Genomic DNA, 17,134 nt, shown 5'->3' on the forward strand with positions numbered 1-17,134 from the left:
AACAAAAAATCATACAGATAGAACAGAATACGACACATAAACAAGGGAGCTTGGACGAAACTTTAAACAAAACCTAACTAAGACATACTAATAATACGCTTGAACTTAACATTACGAGGAATCAAAAAATACAAAATACACTCAAAATGCAGACCCAGCCCCCTGACATTCACAAAAACCCGAGGCGACTGTGAAATGCAGCAACAAACAAGAAACCTCGCCTACCACAGACCAAACTCCTTCACTTGAGCGAAATTATTGTTGCCACCTCATGCACCACCTCATGCACCACCTTATGCATGCACTTTCTTTTGAAGACAAGAGACCACTGAGCTGTCTAGTGGCACTGGTTTTAGAGATATGCATAATTCAATTCATTTTTATTTATATACACAATATATATATAGTGTGTTGTTAGTTGTCTCAAGTACAACAGTACAAAGAAAACAGAGACTATCCCAACAGCCTTATGACCCCTTATGAGCAAGCAGTTTGGTAACAGTGGAAAAGAAAAACTCCCTTTTGACAGGAAGAAACCTCCAGCAGAATCAGGTTCAGGGAGGGGCAGCCTGATTGGTTGGGGTGATGTGGGGAAGATTAAAAAAAACATGGTGTGGAAGAGAGTAAGAGATAAATAGTAAATGATGATTAAATAAAGAGGTGAATAAACATGAAAGAAGGAGAAAAACAGACTAAGTCTGTTACAGTAACTAGGGAAGAATTCAGAGTCACCTGAACCAACCCTAATCGTGGGTTTTATCAAAAGGGGAAGTTTTAAGCCTATTCCTAAAAGTAGGGTGTTTGTCTCCCAGATCTAAACTGGGAGCTGTGCATGAATGTACATGGATTTATGAATGAAGAAGTCTGAAAAAAATATACTGAATTATATTTTCTCTTAATTGATTCTTTACTTTCCACAAAGAAAAGAAGTCAGTCCCACACCAGTGCCCCACAAATAAACCAATAGAGGAAGGTCCACTACATGGAAAGGAAATACTTCTCACCTCTGTGTTTGAACCAATAGAAAGCTGGAGCTCAGAGGAAGAGGGCGGGCTTTACTTGGTGTCAGTGACAGAAATGAAAAAAAGCTCAAATGAGTGAGAAGGACGATGAAGGAAACATCTGTGCTGTGTCTGCTCTGTAAGTAGAATCTCTGTGTTTGTTTGAATTCTTGTACTTTGACTGTCTGCTCTCCTGATAACTGATGATGGAGGAGAAGACATGAAAAACAAATCAGGCTGAATTCAAGTTCAAACACCACGAGGACCAACTGCAGGTCTGAACTGACTCTTTATCTTTGCTCAGGAGTCGAGGAAACACAGCAGGCAGTGAAAAGATCAAATCATTCACTCATTATATCAACACAGCTGCACAGTGGACACATGACTTTGCTGGGTTATCTAAATGTAGTGGAGAGTTTGTATATAATCACACTGTAATTTTTGCTCATAATTATAATGATCACTTTAATAGCTGTTTTTTTATATAAAAAGCATGATGAGTTCAAACTATGGATACATTTATGTCACTAACAAATATAAAATAAAAGCTTGAATGCTATTAAATGATAATAAAAAGGAAAGGTTACTAAATCATATCTAACAGTACAGGTGTCACAGAGATGTAGTGGTTAGCATCCGTGGAGGTTTCCTCTCACAGTTCAAAGACATGTTTGGTTAACTGGTGATTGTAAACTGACTGTAGGTGTGAATGTTAGTCTTTTGTTGTCCAAACTTGTTGAAATAAGAAGAGAAAATGCTCTCAATTATGGAGACAGTCAAATGGTTCATTTATGTTTGATGTGTGCTTTACATTTGTGTGGCTGTTAATAAAGTTAGTGCGCTCTAGGGGGTTCATGCGTTCATCAAAAATGGCCGAAGGCTGATGTGTGTTTATTCCTCCCTAAATGTCGTTGGTGAAGTTTGCCATGCACGTCAGATTTTCCTGCGCATTTTCATACCTCTGCCAACAAAACTGTACTTAAAAGATGTTGCTGACATCTAATAGAAAATGAGCAGATATATCAGAGAGATGAGTTTGTGTGTTTGTCAGCTGTTTGTGTGCAGTTGTTCTTTATGTTCACCTCAAATCAACCTGAGTGTCATTTCTCTTTAGTTCTGATCTCACTGCTGAGCTGCACAACAAACCAAGGTCAGTAACCTTCTTCTGTCACAGTTTAAACCTGAGAAATGCTCACTGATATGACCTGATTGGGTTCATGTTTCACAATGGATCGCAGATATAGAAGTGGGAAATGAAAAATTAAGCAATGCACCATGTTAACAGCTATGTCAGATCTGACAAAAGTAAAGAGATCATCAGTTTTTCATTGTAACCCTCACAGCTCGTCTGACTGTGAGTCCCAGCAGCTCTCAGTTCTTTAAAGGAGACTTTGTGTCTCTGAGCTGTGAGGAGGACGACAGCTCTGCTGGATGGACTCTGAGGAGAAACACAAGCACACAACAGAGGACTCAGTGTGGAGTTGAGTGGGGAACAACAGTTGGTTCAGCGAATTGTTCTTGCAACATCACCAATACCTACAAATCAGACAGTGGAGTTTACTGGTGTGAGTCCAGAGAGGGTCCCATCAGTAACATGGTTAACCTGACAGTCACTGGTAAGCTGAGTGTGTGGAGTTAGTGTTGATGAAGCTGTGTGTAAATGGATGAAATGCTGTAGTTTGTCTCTGTGTTGAGATGGATCAGTGATCCTGCAGAGTCCTGTCCTCCCTGTGATGGAGGGAGATGACGTCACTCTGCTCTGTAAAACAAAGACCACTCCCTCCAACCTCCCAGCTGCTTTCTATAAAGATGGCTCCCTCATCAGGAAGCAGCCTACAGGTCACATGACCATCCAGCATGTTTCCAGGTCTGATGAAGGCCTCTACAAGTGTGACATCAGCGGTCATGGAGAGTCTCCATCCAGCTGGATCACTGTCACAGGTGACACACTCACCTGTCTGTGTTTCTGCAGCTTTCAACATTCACAATGTGACGACAACTTAATGACTGTGTTTGCTTTATTTTAGGGGAACACACCACCACACCTCCACCTACATCCACACCTCCTCTTGGTTCCACCTCCATCACTCTTCCTCCATCGCCTTCTCCTCCTGTTCTCTCTGTGTTGTCATCTGTTGGATCAGTGTGTGTTGTGGTTCTACTGGTATTACTGGTTTTGCTGGTGAGAAGATATGTTCACAGGAAACCTGAAGGTGAGACTCAGACCTGTCAGACTAATCTACACATTAATTATGATTTACATCATGTGTGTGTGTAATTGCAAGGAGATTTTCTGTGGGTGAATCACAGGTACCTGGTAACGTCCAAACAACATCGTAGAATTTCAGTCACCAAATCTAGAGCAGACTTCTTGGACAGTGTGATAGCACAATGAACTAAAGAGAAATCCAAAGTTATTGTGAGATAATAAAATTTAAATGCTTTAAAAATCTCCAGAGCACAGAGTCTGTCTAGCGGTCCAGTTCAGCTACAGCTGCCTGTGTCACCATCAGTGTTAATAGAATTTAAGATGGTGGAATATTTACTGTAGATCGAGTCATTCCTCTCTGTCCCATGGTTACGGTGTCTTTGTGTTCCTTTTTCATGTTTCTTAGGTAATAGTTTCTTATATAATAGTTCACCATGTTTGCATTGGCTAGTACACACGTACAGTAGTTAAGCTCTACTAAATATTGATGGAACAACTAAAAATGCACTCCTGAAGAGCTTTGGGGCCAGGGACCACTTCACAAGTCTACCACTAGAATGACCTGTAGTGCTGGTGCCCCTCTAAAAATGAGAGTCTCTAAGTGGCGTGGGAAAAAGTAGAAAACAATAAGCATGTAGACATCGAAATCAGGAATCTGTCTTTAAAGTTTAACTCTGTGCTTACTGAGTCTACACTATGCTTGAGTGTCTGTTTGTGGTCTGTGGTTAATTTTACAGCTCTGCAGTCGTATAGTTTCCTGTTTGTCTTTTTAAAAAGTCACCTGTAGGTGTTGCTCCACAGAGCTCTTAGTATTAAAACAATATAAGAGAAATTGTAATTACTAATAATTTTTCTAACTGAAATTTGGTCACTGAACTAAACTATTAAACTTTCTCTTTTAACTTTGCATTAAATGCATTATATGGCTTCTTTAGAAACGTTTATAATTACTTGTATTCCATTAGTCAGGGCGACCGTGGCTCAGGGGTTGGGAATCGCATCTGTAACCGGAAGGTCACCGGTTCGATCCCCGGGCTCTGTGTCCTGGTCGTTGTGTCCTTGGGCAAGACACTTTACCCTACCGCCTACTGGTGTTGGCCAGAGGGGCCGATGGCGCAATATGGCAGCCTTGCTTCTGTCAGTCTGCCCCAGGGCAGCTGTGGCTACAACTGTAGCTGCCTCCACCAGTGTGTGAATGAATAGTGACATTGTAAAGTGCTTTGGGTGCCTTGATTACTATTATTAGTCCCCTTCTGAATCTATATTTTATGTTTGTTATTTTCTAGTTTTGTGACTTTCTAAAATGTTGACTAAATGCAGTCCCCTGATGATAATCAATCATGTTTTCAGTGTAAACTTTATTCATCTAGACACTAAATGTAAATTAAAATCAATGATCCACATGCTTTTGGTTTGAAGAGTTCTACAGTAGCAGAAGTGTACGACCAGTTGCAATTACGACTTTTGTGTGTGCTTTGTGTACAGGGAGGGTTTCAATTGCAGTGGATTCAACGGTGAGAACAGAAGATGTCAGTTATGAAGAAATCATCATCGTCAAAGAAACTGAAAAAAAGTCAAAGATGAGAGGTACAGCTGCTCTTTCTCGCCATCACGGTTCTTCACAGCTTTAACACAGGGTTTAGTTCAGGCTACACGCTAACATTAGAATGCTAACACGCTGTGATAGGCTCAAAAATAATCTTTTAAAGAAAAACATGGCTGAGTGTTTGATCGTTTCTATCAGAGGCAGCGGAAGTGTATTACTTGAAATTAAAGGACACAGCGATATTGAGGAATCACATGTTTAGTGTGATTCATAACTTTGCAATTTAAAATCTCAAGTTATAATCTATCAGTTTGTCCACTTTAATAATGGAGGTCAAATATTTAAAACCTCAGTTAAAAACAATCCTGTTGAGTCAGGAAGTATGTAGATTTAAACACAATAAAACAGCCAATCAACATCCGGCAATTCTGTGTTAGCATACTCTCAGGTAAACTCTATAATTTAGCTAAGACCTCTCTCACAGCCTGAAACGTGAGGAATATTGATATATCCGTGACCTACAACGCACACTTCATTTGAATGGATACTTTTGATTTTCCATTGCCAGATGTCAGTGAGGAGTTTCTACTTGTAAACAGCTCATTTAGTAGTTGTGTCTATTTTGCCTTGTGCATACGTTTATCAGGCAATTCTTTATGTTTTTCTAACTCTGGTGAAAAAATTATAAAAATGTACTCAAAGGTAAAGAAGTGAATTAATACAATATAGGCCAAATGTATTGAAAGACCAAACCCATATCTGAGCAGTCGCTACAGTCTTACATGCCTCTCTGCAGCTTTCACGCCCATAGTGCACACCGAAACCCCACCTCCACAAACACTGTCCCACACCACCTGAAATTAAGGAATAAAAAAGAGACACAAAATATTTCTGTTTTGTTTGGCTCAAATATGACACATTAGCAGTCATCTTTAGGGCCACACATACACCTTAAATGGGTCAGCCCCCTGATGTGACGTTTGGCAGTGTAATAACTGAGCTACAAATCTAGAGGTAGCCCAGATAAGGCTCAGATGGGTGTTCTGTCTGGAGTTGATACACAAACAACTTTCAGGGTGAATAAATATGATATGTACAAAGAGACAGACTAAAGACACCAAGCAGCCTTTTACACAACGCATTAATCTGGCTTCAAGTTGTTCATGTAAAACCACAGCTGCTACTTCCCGTTCCTGTGTAGTTCTAGTCTGAAGCTGATGAAACCCTTCACCACAGAAAGTTCTGGTTTGGCCGTTGACAGTGTTCATGTTGTGAAAATGAGTTGTGCGCTTATGTGAGGTATGTTAGACGACACTGACAGAAACTGGCTGCTCTGTGGTCACTGCTTTCACACAGACGAGGTCTCTGTACTCACGTATTTTTCATCAGAGACTTTAAGAAGTGAAAATAGAAAACAGTGAGAACCTGCCGCTAATTATAAATGTTGTAACTTCCGTATTAACAAAACCCTCTGAAGAGCAAAGGCTATACTAACACTTTAATGTTTTCTGATTTTTTATAACAATATGCTGACATCAGCCTGTTTTTGTAACCACACATTGATTTTTGACCTTTGCATACTAGAGTTGTATAGTTTTTTTTCTTTACCCATATGATTGGAACAGAATTGGTTGAAACCTTTGGCTTCTATTATCTATAAAAACTAAAAGAACTTGCAGTTGTTGTATTTAAAGAATAAACAATGTGTTGTGCAGCTCTATTAAGGTCCTTTCATATGATTTATTATTTAATATTTTTTCTTGAAATGTATTTTCAAAGTCAAGACACTAATAATGAAGGTTAAGGTCAAATACTTAGCCAACTCACATCCTCATGTTCTCCAAGGCCTGGCATCGTTTTAAAGTTTGAAGAAATCTTCTCCTTTGTGTGAGAAAGAACAGGACGAGCACTGTCAGAACTACAAACGGACCTCCAGCAGGCAACTGGTTTGAATATCTCTGACCAAACAATCAGAAACAGACTTTATAAGGGTGAGCCTTGGGCCTGACCTCCTCCAGTTTAGCAATACTGGTTTGGAGGTGTGTCAGTGATGGTCTGGGAAGGCGTATCCATGGGAACACACAGATGTTTACAGGCTAGGCAACAGCACTCTGATTGCCATTATGTATTGGTATTTGGTTGCATTTGTGGGTTTTAGGCCATTGTTATTGTAAATCCTTTCAAGGTGACTCAGGTTGGATGGTGATTATCTGGGGAAAACCATATTTAAATTGTTCCAAGTCTAGGCTCTGGCTAGAATGCCCTATAACATAGAGTTGACCTTTAGCCACCACAGTGTTGTCTTTGCAGCGTGCTTAGGGTCATTCTCGTGTTGGAATATTTTCTCTTACTGCACTGTTAGCCAGCAACCAGTTTATCTCAGACTTTAACTAAAATTAATTTGAAACTAAATAAAAAGATAATAAAACCAACTACTAACTATCAATCCTCCTATCCTAGAGGCAGGGTACACCCTGGACAGGTCGCCAGTCTGTCTGATTTAGAGCTTTCAATTAACCTATCCCCAACAAGTGCATGTTTTTAAACTTCCACACAGGAAGACCACAGTCGGACGGTGGAATTGAACTTAGAATCTTCCTGCTGTGAGGTAACAGTGCTAAACATCCTGCCACCAACCCTCAAATGCAGTGTGTATTATGGCAATTTAACAAACATAACTTGTTTAAATAAATCTGCTCCTGTTGCTGCTTTATTGGGGCATGGGTGCTTTCTTTTACACAAAACTGTAGCGTTTCACGCAGCAGATCACAACATTTTTATTGATTATCTTAAAAATGGATGGGAAATGGAAAACACTGTGTATCCTTTGTATCATTTCATCAACTACAGCTTACAGTAACTGTGATGTAACAGTTTAACTTTAGGTTTTTGTGTTCATTTTGCAAGGTGTGAAATGTGGTTAAGAGTTGGGCATGCTCAAAGACTGCAGAGTTGGTTTCAAGTCTGAGACAAACATTTCTGTGTGTCATTCAGCCTTAACTTTACCTTAAAAAAGCTCCGTGATTTGCATCTCAGCTGGTTCCCAGTAAAGTCTGAACTGGGACTGTGTGTGATGCAGAGAGGTGGAGATTGGAGGTCTTGATTGAACTACAAAGCTTGTAATCATGTTTCCTGTTGTTTGAACTGTGTGTGTTTGTGTTCAGACTTTAAACCAGAGCCAGACGTTGTCTACTCTTCACTGAAGTAGTCCACCAGTCCAACCACTGACATCCAGCTGCTGGTCTCTAACTGGTCCCCCCAGCACCTCAGACCGGAGGACATCAACAGATATTTATATGTTTTATGTCTTTTGTCTCTATCTAAATATGTATTTTACAGTAAAATCAACAATAAGAAAATAAGTATGTTTATATATTTGCGGTCATCACCATTTCCACTTATATTTATTTTATCTTTTTTGTCTTTTTGTATAAACAAAGTTCTCGATTGTTTTCCTCGTGTGGTTCTGTGGGTTTCACCAAGGTGTCAGATGGAACATTTGAGTTGTTCCTGTCTGATTGTGGTTAACTGCTACACTCCTCTCTTCAGTGGGGAAAACAAACAGAAAACATTACACCACAACCGCAGACTTAAAGAAATAGGAACATCGTTCAGTGGTTTAAAACTGCAATGGGAATATCTGTATCTGTATCTGTGAGATGTAGATTCTTCTTTAACACTTTGTTTGCTGCTTAAAACACTGGAAAGTTTGGAGTCACTGTGTCTGACCTTGTTCTCAAAAAATTATTTAAGTGTTTTAGTACGGTTGAGTATTGGAACTCAATGATGCCTCTATGGAAACTAACTTTATGTATAGTGAATTAAAAAACAAAAACATCTGAATTTTTGTCACTCAGAAAAAACAAAACTGAAGAAATATCATTGCGAGGCATTTAAAGTCCAACATCTCCCTCTAGTGGCCACATATAAACCATGTGTGAGGATGGTGTTCATGTAAAATGTGAATCATAGTGTTCCAGTCAGTCATCAGTGTGTCTCTGCACAGCTGTAATTAAAATGTGTTCAGAGGGCCTCAGTGTCTGAATGGTTCCAGTTCAGCTCCATAACAGCAGCGTCCCTGGTTTGATTCCTGTGTTTCAGCTCATATCTGCCTCTCTCACTGAGGGGGACGTAACTACATGGACATGGATTTGTTCATCAACCAAACTACAGATCACTGAGAGCAGAGGACATTAGATGATTATATTTTATTATATCTTTTTTTCCCTTTGTGAACTGATAAATATCCAATTACACATATAAGGAAATCCAAATTAAAATACTTTATAACAGTGTGTACATTTATTAGTTTTGCCTTTTCATTTACATTCATGGTGGACGAGACAGGTTTTTTAAAAATTTTATATTTTAAAAATATACTTTTACACATGATAGGCTATTACCCACCACATTAAAAACCAATAGAAAGCTGGTGCTCAGAGGAAGAGGGCGGGCTTTACTTGGTGTCAGTGACAGAAATGAAAAAAAGCTCAAATGAGTGAGAAGGACGATGAAGGAAACATCTGTGCTGTGTCTGCTCTGTAAGTAGAATCTCTGTGTTTGTTTGAATTCTTGTACTTTGACTGTCTGCTCTCCTGATAACTGATGATGGAGGAGAAGACATGAAAAACAAATCAGGCTGAATTATTGTCTAAAGGCAAAGAAAGATGCCCAACGGATTTACTTTACCAAATGGACCATCCAAGCCTTGCCTTATTGGTCTATTTGATTCACCTTTGCTTTTATTTTATTTATTTTTTTATCTTCACTTGCTAAACACGGGACAGACTTGACTGGAGAAAATAACAGGAAGAAAGAAAGAGGGAAAGAAAAACAGCGGGGAAGAGGAACGGTGATAAAGGGCAAAAAAACAAAAACCTACAAAACAAACAGACAACAGGTTCCTTCATGTAATGATCTGCTAGAGGGTGTGGGGAGCCACAGCCCCGTAGAAGAAAAGTCTTCAGTTAAAGAGTTGATGTTGTGGCATTTTTGACATTAAGACATTTTTGTTGATTGATGAAGATTATTGATCATCATTAATGATGAAGATTTATTTTTCTTAAGTAGGCAGTGAACACAAGGAATGTTTTTTTCATTTAATTGATCAACTTAAATAGTTTGGGCTAGTATGAATGTCTATGGTGACGTGTTTATCAGCAGGAAACGTTGGAAAACATAAAATACAGTTCAAAGTCGAAAGATTTATGTCCTGCTTCACATTTTGCAAAGCTGTCAAGCAGGCCAGATTGGTCACAGTTTGAGGACCTGTGCCAGAAGCACCTGCTGACAGCTGGGATAAGCTCAAACTCTCTCTCTGCCTCAAGTCAGATAGAATGGATAAAGAGATCTTCAACCAAATATTTTTAAACTTGTTGCTGGCTTTACATTGAAAATGAGCAGATATTTCAGAGAAATGAGTTTGTGTGTTTGTTGCCTCCCTAAGATGATGACCAGAGGGGCAACTGGTTTCCTGTTCAACAACGTGTGGTGCTGTGATAAAGAATAGAAAAAGGGACACGCGTTGAGCTGATGTCAGCTTCACAACAGGAAGGTTTATTCTGCCTCTGTGCCCCAAAACGCTACTCGATACCACTGTGCGTAATGCGTAATGTAGGATACCACTTTAAATGACAGGTACAAAAATACAATCACAACAAAAACCAAAACCTTTGGGGGGGGGGGGGGGGGGGGGGGGTGTTTTCCCCAGTTTATTTCTGATACCAGATTTTACTAGAGAGCTATTTTCAACTCTCTACATGTTTGTCAGCTGTTTGTGTAGATTTGTTCTTTATGTTCACCTCAAATCAACCTGAGTGTCATTTCTCTTTAGTTCTGATCTCACTGCTGAGCTGCACAACAAACCAAGGTCAGTAACCTTCTTCTGTCACAGTTTAAACCTGAGAAATGCTCACTGATATGACCTGATTGGGTTCATGTTTCACAATGTAAAGTCTAACAGATCATCAGTTTTTCATTTTAACCCTCACAGCTCGTCTGACTGTGAGTCCCAGCAGCTCTCAGTTCTTTGAAGGAGACTTTATGTCTCTGAGCTGTGAGGAGGACGACAGCTCTGCTGGATGGACTCTGAGGAGAAACACAAGCACTGAAAACAGGACGAAGTGTGATCAGTGGGGAAAATCAGCTAATTCTTCATGTACCATCATTGTTTACCCGTCTGACAGTGGAGTTTACTGGTGTGAGTCCAGAGAGGGTCCCATCAGTAACATGGTTAACCTGACAGTCACTGGTAAGCTGAGTGTGTGGAGTTAGTGTTGATGAAGCTGTGTGTAAATGGATGAAATGCTGTAGTTTGTCTCTGTGTTGAGGTGGATCAGTGATCCTGCAGAGTCCTGTCCTCCCTGTGATGGAGGGAGATGACGTCACTCTGCTCTGTAAAACAAAGACCACTCCCTCCAACCTCCCAGCTGCTTTCTATAAAGATGGCTCCCTCATCAGGAAGCAGCCTACAGGTCACATGACCATCCAGCATGTTTCCAGGTCTGATGAAGGCCTCTACAAGTGTGACATCAGCGGTCATGGAGAGTCTCCATCCAGCTGGATCACTGTCACAGGTGACACACTCACCTGTCTGTGTTTCTGCAGCTTTCAACATTCACAATGTGACGACAACTTAATGACTGTTTGCTTTATTTTAGGGGAACACACCACCACACCTCCACCTACATCCACACCTCCACCTACATCCACACCTCCACCTTCATCCACCTCTCCTCCTGGTTCCTATCTTCTTCCTGCATTGTCATGTGTTGGATCAGTGTGTGTTGTGGTTCTACTAGTGTTACTGGTTCTGCTGGTGAGACGATTTGTTCACAGGAAACCTGAAGGTGAGACTCAGACTTCCTGATCTTTCATGTCTGAGTTTGTTTAGTAGAATAAAGTTCACATTCATGATGACCACAGTAACAACTTTGTTAAATGTAATCTCTGTTTAGATATTTAATTTATGTTATTCTTCATTTTGGAAAATTTCAGCAGATCAAGAAGAAGCTGGAAAAGATGACATCATCACTCATGTCGTGTACAATATTATCAAGCTATCACATCGTCCACAGCCAGTCAGACCAAGCAGATTCTGATACTCAACATGTCTGCTGAGTGGTTAGATTTGCTTTTCATTGAATTTTTGTGAATATTTATATTGTGGGAACTAGGAATGAAAATATTGTACAAACAAGAAACATGAAAATGTGCATCATCAGAATAATGATGAACACATTTTCTCTTCAAACATTTCAGACTGAGTTTAGTATGATCTTGATCTTCATGTAGATCGTTCTGTCTCTGATAAGATGGATTATCAGGACATTACAGAGTGAGGGATGGCATGAATGCTTGAGGCAACTGTTGGTGTGATTTGGCGCTGTGTAAATAAAATTGAATTGAATTGATCAGCAATGTATAAATGTGGATTGTAATAGTAAAACATTACATTTAAATAAGTGTGGTCACATGTGTATTTAACTCTGTACTTACTGAGTGTTGTTCACTGTGAGCTGGACTGTGTGTTTGTGGTCTGTGGTTGAAGCTAACAGCTCTGCAGTCGTCCAGCATCCTGTTTCTGATAGAAAGAAAACACTTCAGCTGCAGCTGTTTCAACACAGAGCTGCTCATTTAAACACAGAAAGGAACATGGAGATATCATCTGGAAAAGCATTTCAATAAACTCTAAAAACAGACCATCAGTTCATTCAAAGTGAATGTTAATTACATCAGGAACTTATCCCAATGTTGTTCACTGCTTTTATTTAAAAATTACCCTTTGGCTTTTCATTTTCATGTGACTCAAACATTTTTTTTTTCAGGCCTCATTCTAAATCTGAAATAATCTGTTATTTTCTGAGACTTGACATGTTGAAAAATTAGATTTTAGTTTAACTACAGTCTGAAGTCTGAAGTCTGATGAGACTGCAGGGTGTTCTGGTTTGTCTAATAATAGTGTTCATGCTGTGAGAACATGTTTGCTTCCTGCTCTGTGGTGAAGTGTGTCAGTCTGCATTAGAAGAAGATGCAGCTCTGTGGTCAGTCTGTGTTTCACAGCAGAGGTGTGAAAATGAGAAAACTGTAAAAAGCTGCTGTGGTTTATTAAAATAATCTCTTCATGAAGCTGCATAAAAAATCATCTGCAGTAATTTAAATGTTTTATTCTGCAGAGCGTGAACCAGCTGAAGACGTCAGTTATGGATAAACAAAGAGGCCCAGGTACAGCTGCTCTTTATCTTTGACTGTGGACAGAGACAAGCTAGCTGCTCACCCTGTTTACAGCCATCATGCTAAGCTAGGCTAACCAAACCACACCATGAATCAACTCACAACTCAGGCATATGAAGGATAAACCACTTCAAGCTGCACAGAGCTGAGCAGGACAGAAACAGACTTAAAACATTTGATGGAAATCTGTGTGACAAAGTGCTTAGGCATGAAGTCATTTACTTAACCATACTGATGATTTATTTTCTTGTTATTTTACAGTCACCCATAATGCTTTAATTTAGACATTGCTGGTGTAACTTTGCTTAACACACACTATCCCGGGTTTGTTTGTGGTAGCAGTAGTTACATCCATTACATCCATGTGTATGTTTTTTAAAGCAAACACTACTAATCATTTGAATTTTCTTCTGCTCACAGGCAAATGTCCGGTTAAATTATGTGTCTTTATTTTGTTTTGGTTATACTTACCATGTTTGTCCATGTTTTTCATTCAGGTCCTATATTTAAGACAGGTATATGGGAAGGGCCGCCCCAGTACTTCCTGTTTATGTAGGGTCATGAGGTCAATGATTGCATCACTGGGTTAGGGCAGGGGTCGGCAACCTGCGGCTCCGGAGCCTCATGCGGCTCTTTAGTCCTTATAGTGCGGCTCCGTGTGGTTTGGGAAAATAAATTAAAAGTATTTAGCTGAAGTGTATTTTATTGATGTTAGTTCTTTTTTAACTTGTAGTTATAAATTGGAAGATTATTGTGATATGGAAATATAAAAATAAAATTATATTCTATTATTTTTTCATCGCTCAAAATAAGCGTCACACTTGCGGAACCCGGTGTACCCGCCGAAACGCCGTGCATTTATCGAGACTTTCGACCCCAGGTAGGCCAATTATGGATCTTCGGATCCACATTATGTCAGCAGCTCCACCGTGAACTATGTTAAAAACAAACCCCGCTCACACCTCACAGACGACAGCTTACAGTCCTGCGTAAAGATGAAAGTGACTTCGTACAGCCTGCAAGTCGTAAATCGTACAGATTTGCAGACGCTGTGCGCAGAGGTTCAGGAGCAGAAATCCCATTGTAAACATGCCACGGCAGTAGTGATGGGATTTCCGGCTCTTTTTAGATCACCGGCTCTTTCGGTTCGGCTCACTAAAAAGAGCCGGCTCTTTCGGCTCCGAACCGGCTCTTCAGGTTGTTTTGTTGCTTTAATTTATTTATTATTAACAATAATATAAAATTATGCACAAAAGGAATTACTAATGTAAAAAAAGAAGTGGTTTTATTTATATATGTTTATATATAAATATATGCGGTGGCCCCTAGAGACAAAACACGTACAAACTCCAAAACTCATTTCTAGCATGAACTGAACTTCCAAAGCAGAGCTACTAGATCACTTAAATTACACAATTGAAAGCATGTGTGTATTGTTTGTGTATTTATACACAGGCACTCATATATATTCAAACAATTTAAAAACAAAGTTCATTTACCTGTTATTACCACACACCAAATCCGGTCGTTGGTACTTGCTGGCTTGTGTAGCCACTAGGTAACAAAAGCTCAACACTGCGCCCTAGCATCCTGGAGCACTTCTGTTGTGTTTTGTACGTGTTTTGAGTTTTTATGTGCTTCTGAGTTTTTACGTGTTTGTACGTGATTTGAAGTTTGTATGTGCTTTGTCTCTAGGGGCCACCGTAAATATACTTTTATTTATTCACTCCACATAAAATGTAATAAATAAATCATATAATACAAAAATCAACTATTCACATTTCAACTTTTAACTATTTAAATTTTCAGCTTTTTCCTTTTACAAATTTAAAGTAAAACAACACAAAACACTGCAAACCACAACACAATTAAATATAAATTAAAATATGAAAACTAAAAGAACATGCACATTCTCTGTCATATGGACCTGCATGAATAAACTTTCTGAATCCTTTATCATCTGCAACTGAAAATAGTTGTGGATGATTACTAGACCTTTCTAATGTGATGTTGTTGTCCCTGGCTCTCTTTCTCTCTCTATCTCTCTCCCGCTCTGTTCCTGTGCTGAGTGTAACTACCGCCCCTCCCCCCTCTGCCCAGCGTAAAGCACAAGGCTCGCCTGCGGAGTGAAGCGGAAAAAAAGTGCGAGAGAGAGGCTGAGAGAAAGAAAAAAAAACCCCACGTGACGGCTCGCGATAAGGCTCGCGTCGTTCACGTCAAAGAGGCGGATCTAAGAGCCATTTCGTTCGCGAACGACCCATCACTACACGGCAGACCTGACAATGTTTGCATGAACAGGCTTTTCAGCATCTCTTTATTGACCACTTTTCACACACGGTTGCTGTACGCATACAGCTGGTGTTAAAGCTCACAGCTCGACACACACTAACACAACAGCATAAATAGCACAGATGTTAAGGCGGCAAAGCATGATTACGGGTGCCGCTAAGGTGTGTCCGCCTCCCCTGCAGCCCCGTCACACACATTAACCAGGTAAAATACATATTTAGGCAGAATTTTGCAAATATCTATTTTTCATCTTTTAGCAGCATAGTGCTTTTTTCCAGTTATTTTTTAAAAGTCATTCAACTCTACACTGTAGCATCTGGACTCCCCAGGAACCTACGCCAGGATCCTGTTTGTGGACTTCAGCTCTGCCTTCAACACCATCCTTCCAGACCATCTCCGAGGCAAGCTTTCCCAGATGAATGTGCCTGATCCCATCTGCCGGTGGATCACTGACTTCCTGACGCACAGGAAGCAGCATGTGAGGCTGGGAAAGAATGTCTCGGACTCCCGGACCATCAGCACCGGCTCCCCTCAGGGCTGTGTTCTTTCCCCTCTGCTCTTCTCCCTGTACACCAACTGCTGCACCTCCACCCACCAGTCTGTCAAGCTAATCAAGTTTGCAGATGACACCACCGTTATTGGACTCATCTCGGACGGGGATGAGTCTGCCTACAGGATGGAGGTTGAACGTCTGATGTCCTGGTGCAGCCACAACAACCTGGTGCTGAATGTCCAGAAGACAGAGAGTACTGGATGTTTGCAAAGATGATGGTCTGGTTCGGAAAGCCAGAATACAACTAGGAAATAGAAAACTATCAAATGAGGGTGAAAGGCTCAATAAACCATCCACTCTTGAACGCCCTATACACAAATTAGTGGTCCTAATAGAAAGTAACTAGAATGTTCCAGTTGAGCTTCTGTAAATGTGTATGGGATGGTTAAAGTATTAGGATTGACTTGCAAGTTTGTCACAATGTTTGGTTCTGTAAATTCCTAGATTTATTCAAATTATTTACAGATTTCATAAATCATAGTTAAAATAGACAGTTAAAATAAAGTTGGTTATTTCATGTTTCTGTGATAGATTCATGCTTAATTTAGTTCATTTATTTATAAGATAAGATGATAAAAGTTTAACATTAATTAATTAAAAACATGTCTAAAATATGTGATTACAAAATATGGGTTTGTTAAATATGTAAAGTGCTGTAAAGTTTGTATGAGGTAAAGTTTGCAATTGTCACATGACCAGAGTTTGGTTGAGAGCACAACCATGGCATTGTGGAGCTAGCATGGATACATGGCTACAGATGCATCTACAGCCTCAACGTTAATGTTATTCTGCATGTGGTCCAAGAGGCGCACGCGGTATAGTTTCATGTATATTGTTTGTATAATGTTGCATACGGGTTCTACACTGGTAATGAGAGGACGTTTTTGTGATATCCATTATTGTGCATTTTTCTGTTCTGCTTGCACAAGACTGTTCATGGACACTGACATGAGAGACTGATAAGTTCAAAACATTCATGTTGTAAACTTTGTGTTTCTTCAGTTTTCACGGTGTCTGAGGACAATGGGAGGGAGAGCCTTCAGTTTTCAGGCCCCTCTTCTGTGGAACCAGCTTCCAGTTTGGATTCGGGAGACAGACACTATCTCTACTTTTAAGGTTAGGCTTAAAACTTTCCTTTTTGCTAAAGCATATGGTTAGGGCTGGATCAGGTGACCCTGAATCCTCCCTTTGTTATGCTGCAATAGACATAGGCTGCCGGGGGATTCCCATGATGCATTGAGTTTTTCCTTTCCAGTCACCTTTCTCACTCACTATGTATTAATAGACCTCTCTGCATTGAATCA

At 39.9% G+C, this 17,134-nt stretch overlaps 2 protein-coding genes across 3 annotated transcripts; both read left to right on the forward strand.

The window, feature by feature from the left end:
* The first annotated feature begins 983 nt into the window (after positions 1-983).
* Positions 984-8,900, forward strand: LOC143416906 (low affinity immunoglobulin gamma Fc region receptor III-like). Of its 2 annotated transcripts, none has more exons than XM_076882578.1 (7): positions 984-1,140; positions 2,116-2,151; positions 2,345-2,617; positions 2,697-2,942; positions 3,029-3,214; positions 4,696-4,797; positions 7,921-8,900. In XM_076882578.1, exons 1-7 carry the CDS (start codon positions 1,110-1,112, stop codon positions 7,962-7,964), a joined length of 918 nt encoding a protein of 305 aa, XP_076738693.1. In that variant the 5' UTR covers positions 984-1,109; the 3' UTR covers positions 7,965-8,900. The 2 variants fall into 2 exon arrangements, with proteins under 2 accessions (XP_076738693.1, XP_076738694.1); XM_076882579.1 differs by having other exon boundaries at positions 2,370-2,617.
* Positions 8,901-9,187: 287 nt separating this feature from the next.
* Positions 9,188-12,158, forward strand: LOC143416907 (Fc receptor-like protein 4). The gene is made up of 6 exons (XM_076882580.1): positions 9,188-9,297; positions 10,590-10,625; positions 10,749-11,006; positions 11,086-11,331; positions 11,416-11,604; positions 11,753-12,158. The coding sequence occupies exons 1-6, from the start codon at positions 9,267-9,269 to the stop codon at positions 11,854-11,856; spliced, it is 864 nt and encodes a 287-aa protein (XP_076738695.1). The 5' UTR covers positions 9,188-9,266; the 3' UTR covers positions 11,857-12,158.
* The last annotated feature ends 4,976 nt before the right edge of the window (positions 12,159-17,134 follow it).

Source organism: Maylandia zebra, linkage group LG3 (genome assembly GCF_041146795.1).
Source record: "Maylandia zebra isolate NMK-2024a linkage group LG3, Mzebra_GT3a, whole genome shotgun sequence".
Classification (NCBI taxonomy): Eukaryota; Metazoa; Chordata; class Actinopteri; order Cichliformes; family Cichlidae; genus Maylandia; species Maylandia zebra.

Excerpts from the sequence above, each read along its gene's own strand:
- LOC143416906 (XM_076882578.1), top strand. The coding sequence starts at position 1,110 with ATGAAGGAAACATCTGTGCTGTGTCTGCTCT. Across the intron at positions 2,618-2,696 it reads GGTTAACCTGACAGTCACTG|ATGGATCAGTGATCCTGCAG; the intron begins GTAAGCTGAGTG and ends CTCTGTGTTGAG. Across the intron at positions 2,943-3,028 it reads CAGCTGGATCACTGTCACAG|GGGAACACACCACCACACCT; the intron begins GTGACACACTCA and ends GCTTTATTTTAG.
- LOC143416907 (XM_076882580.1), top strand. The coding sequence starts at position 9,267 with ATGAAGGAAACATCTGTGCTGTGTCTGCTCT. Across the intron at positions 9,298-10,589 it reads ATCTGTGCTGTGTCTGCTCT|TTCTGATCTCACTGCTGAGC; the intron begins GTAAGTAGAATC and ends ATTTCTCTTTAG. Across the intron at positions 11,007-11,085 it reads GGTTAACCTGACAGTCACTG|GTGGATCAGTGATCCTGCAG; the intron begins GTAAGCTGAGTG and ends CTCTGTGTTGAG.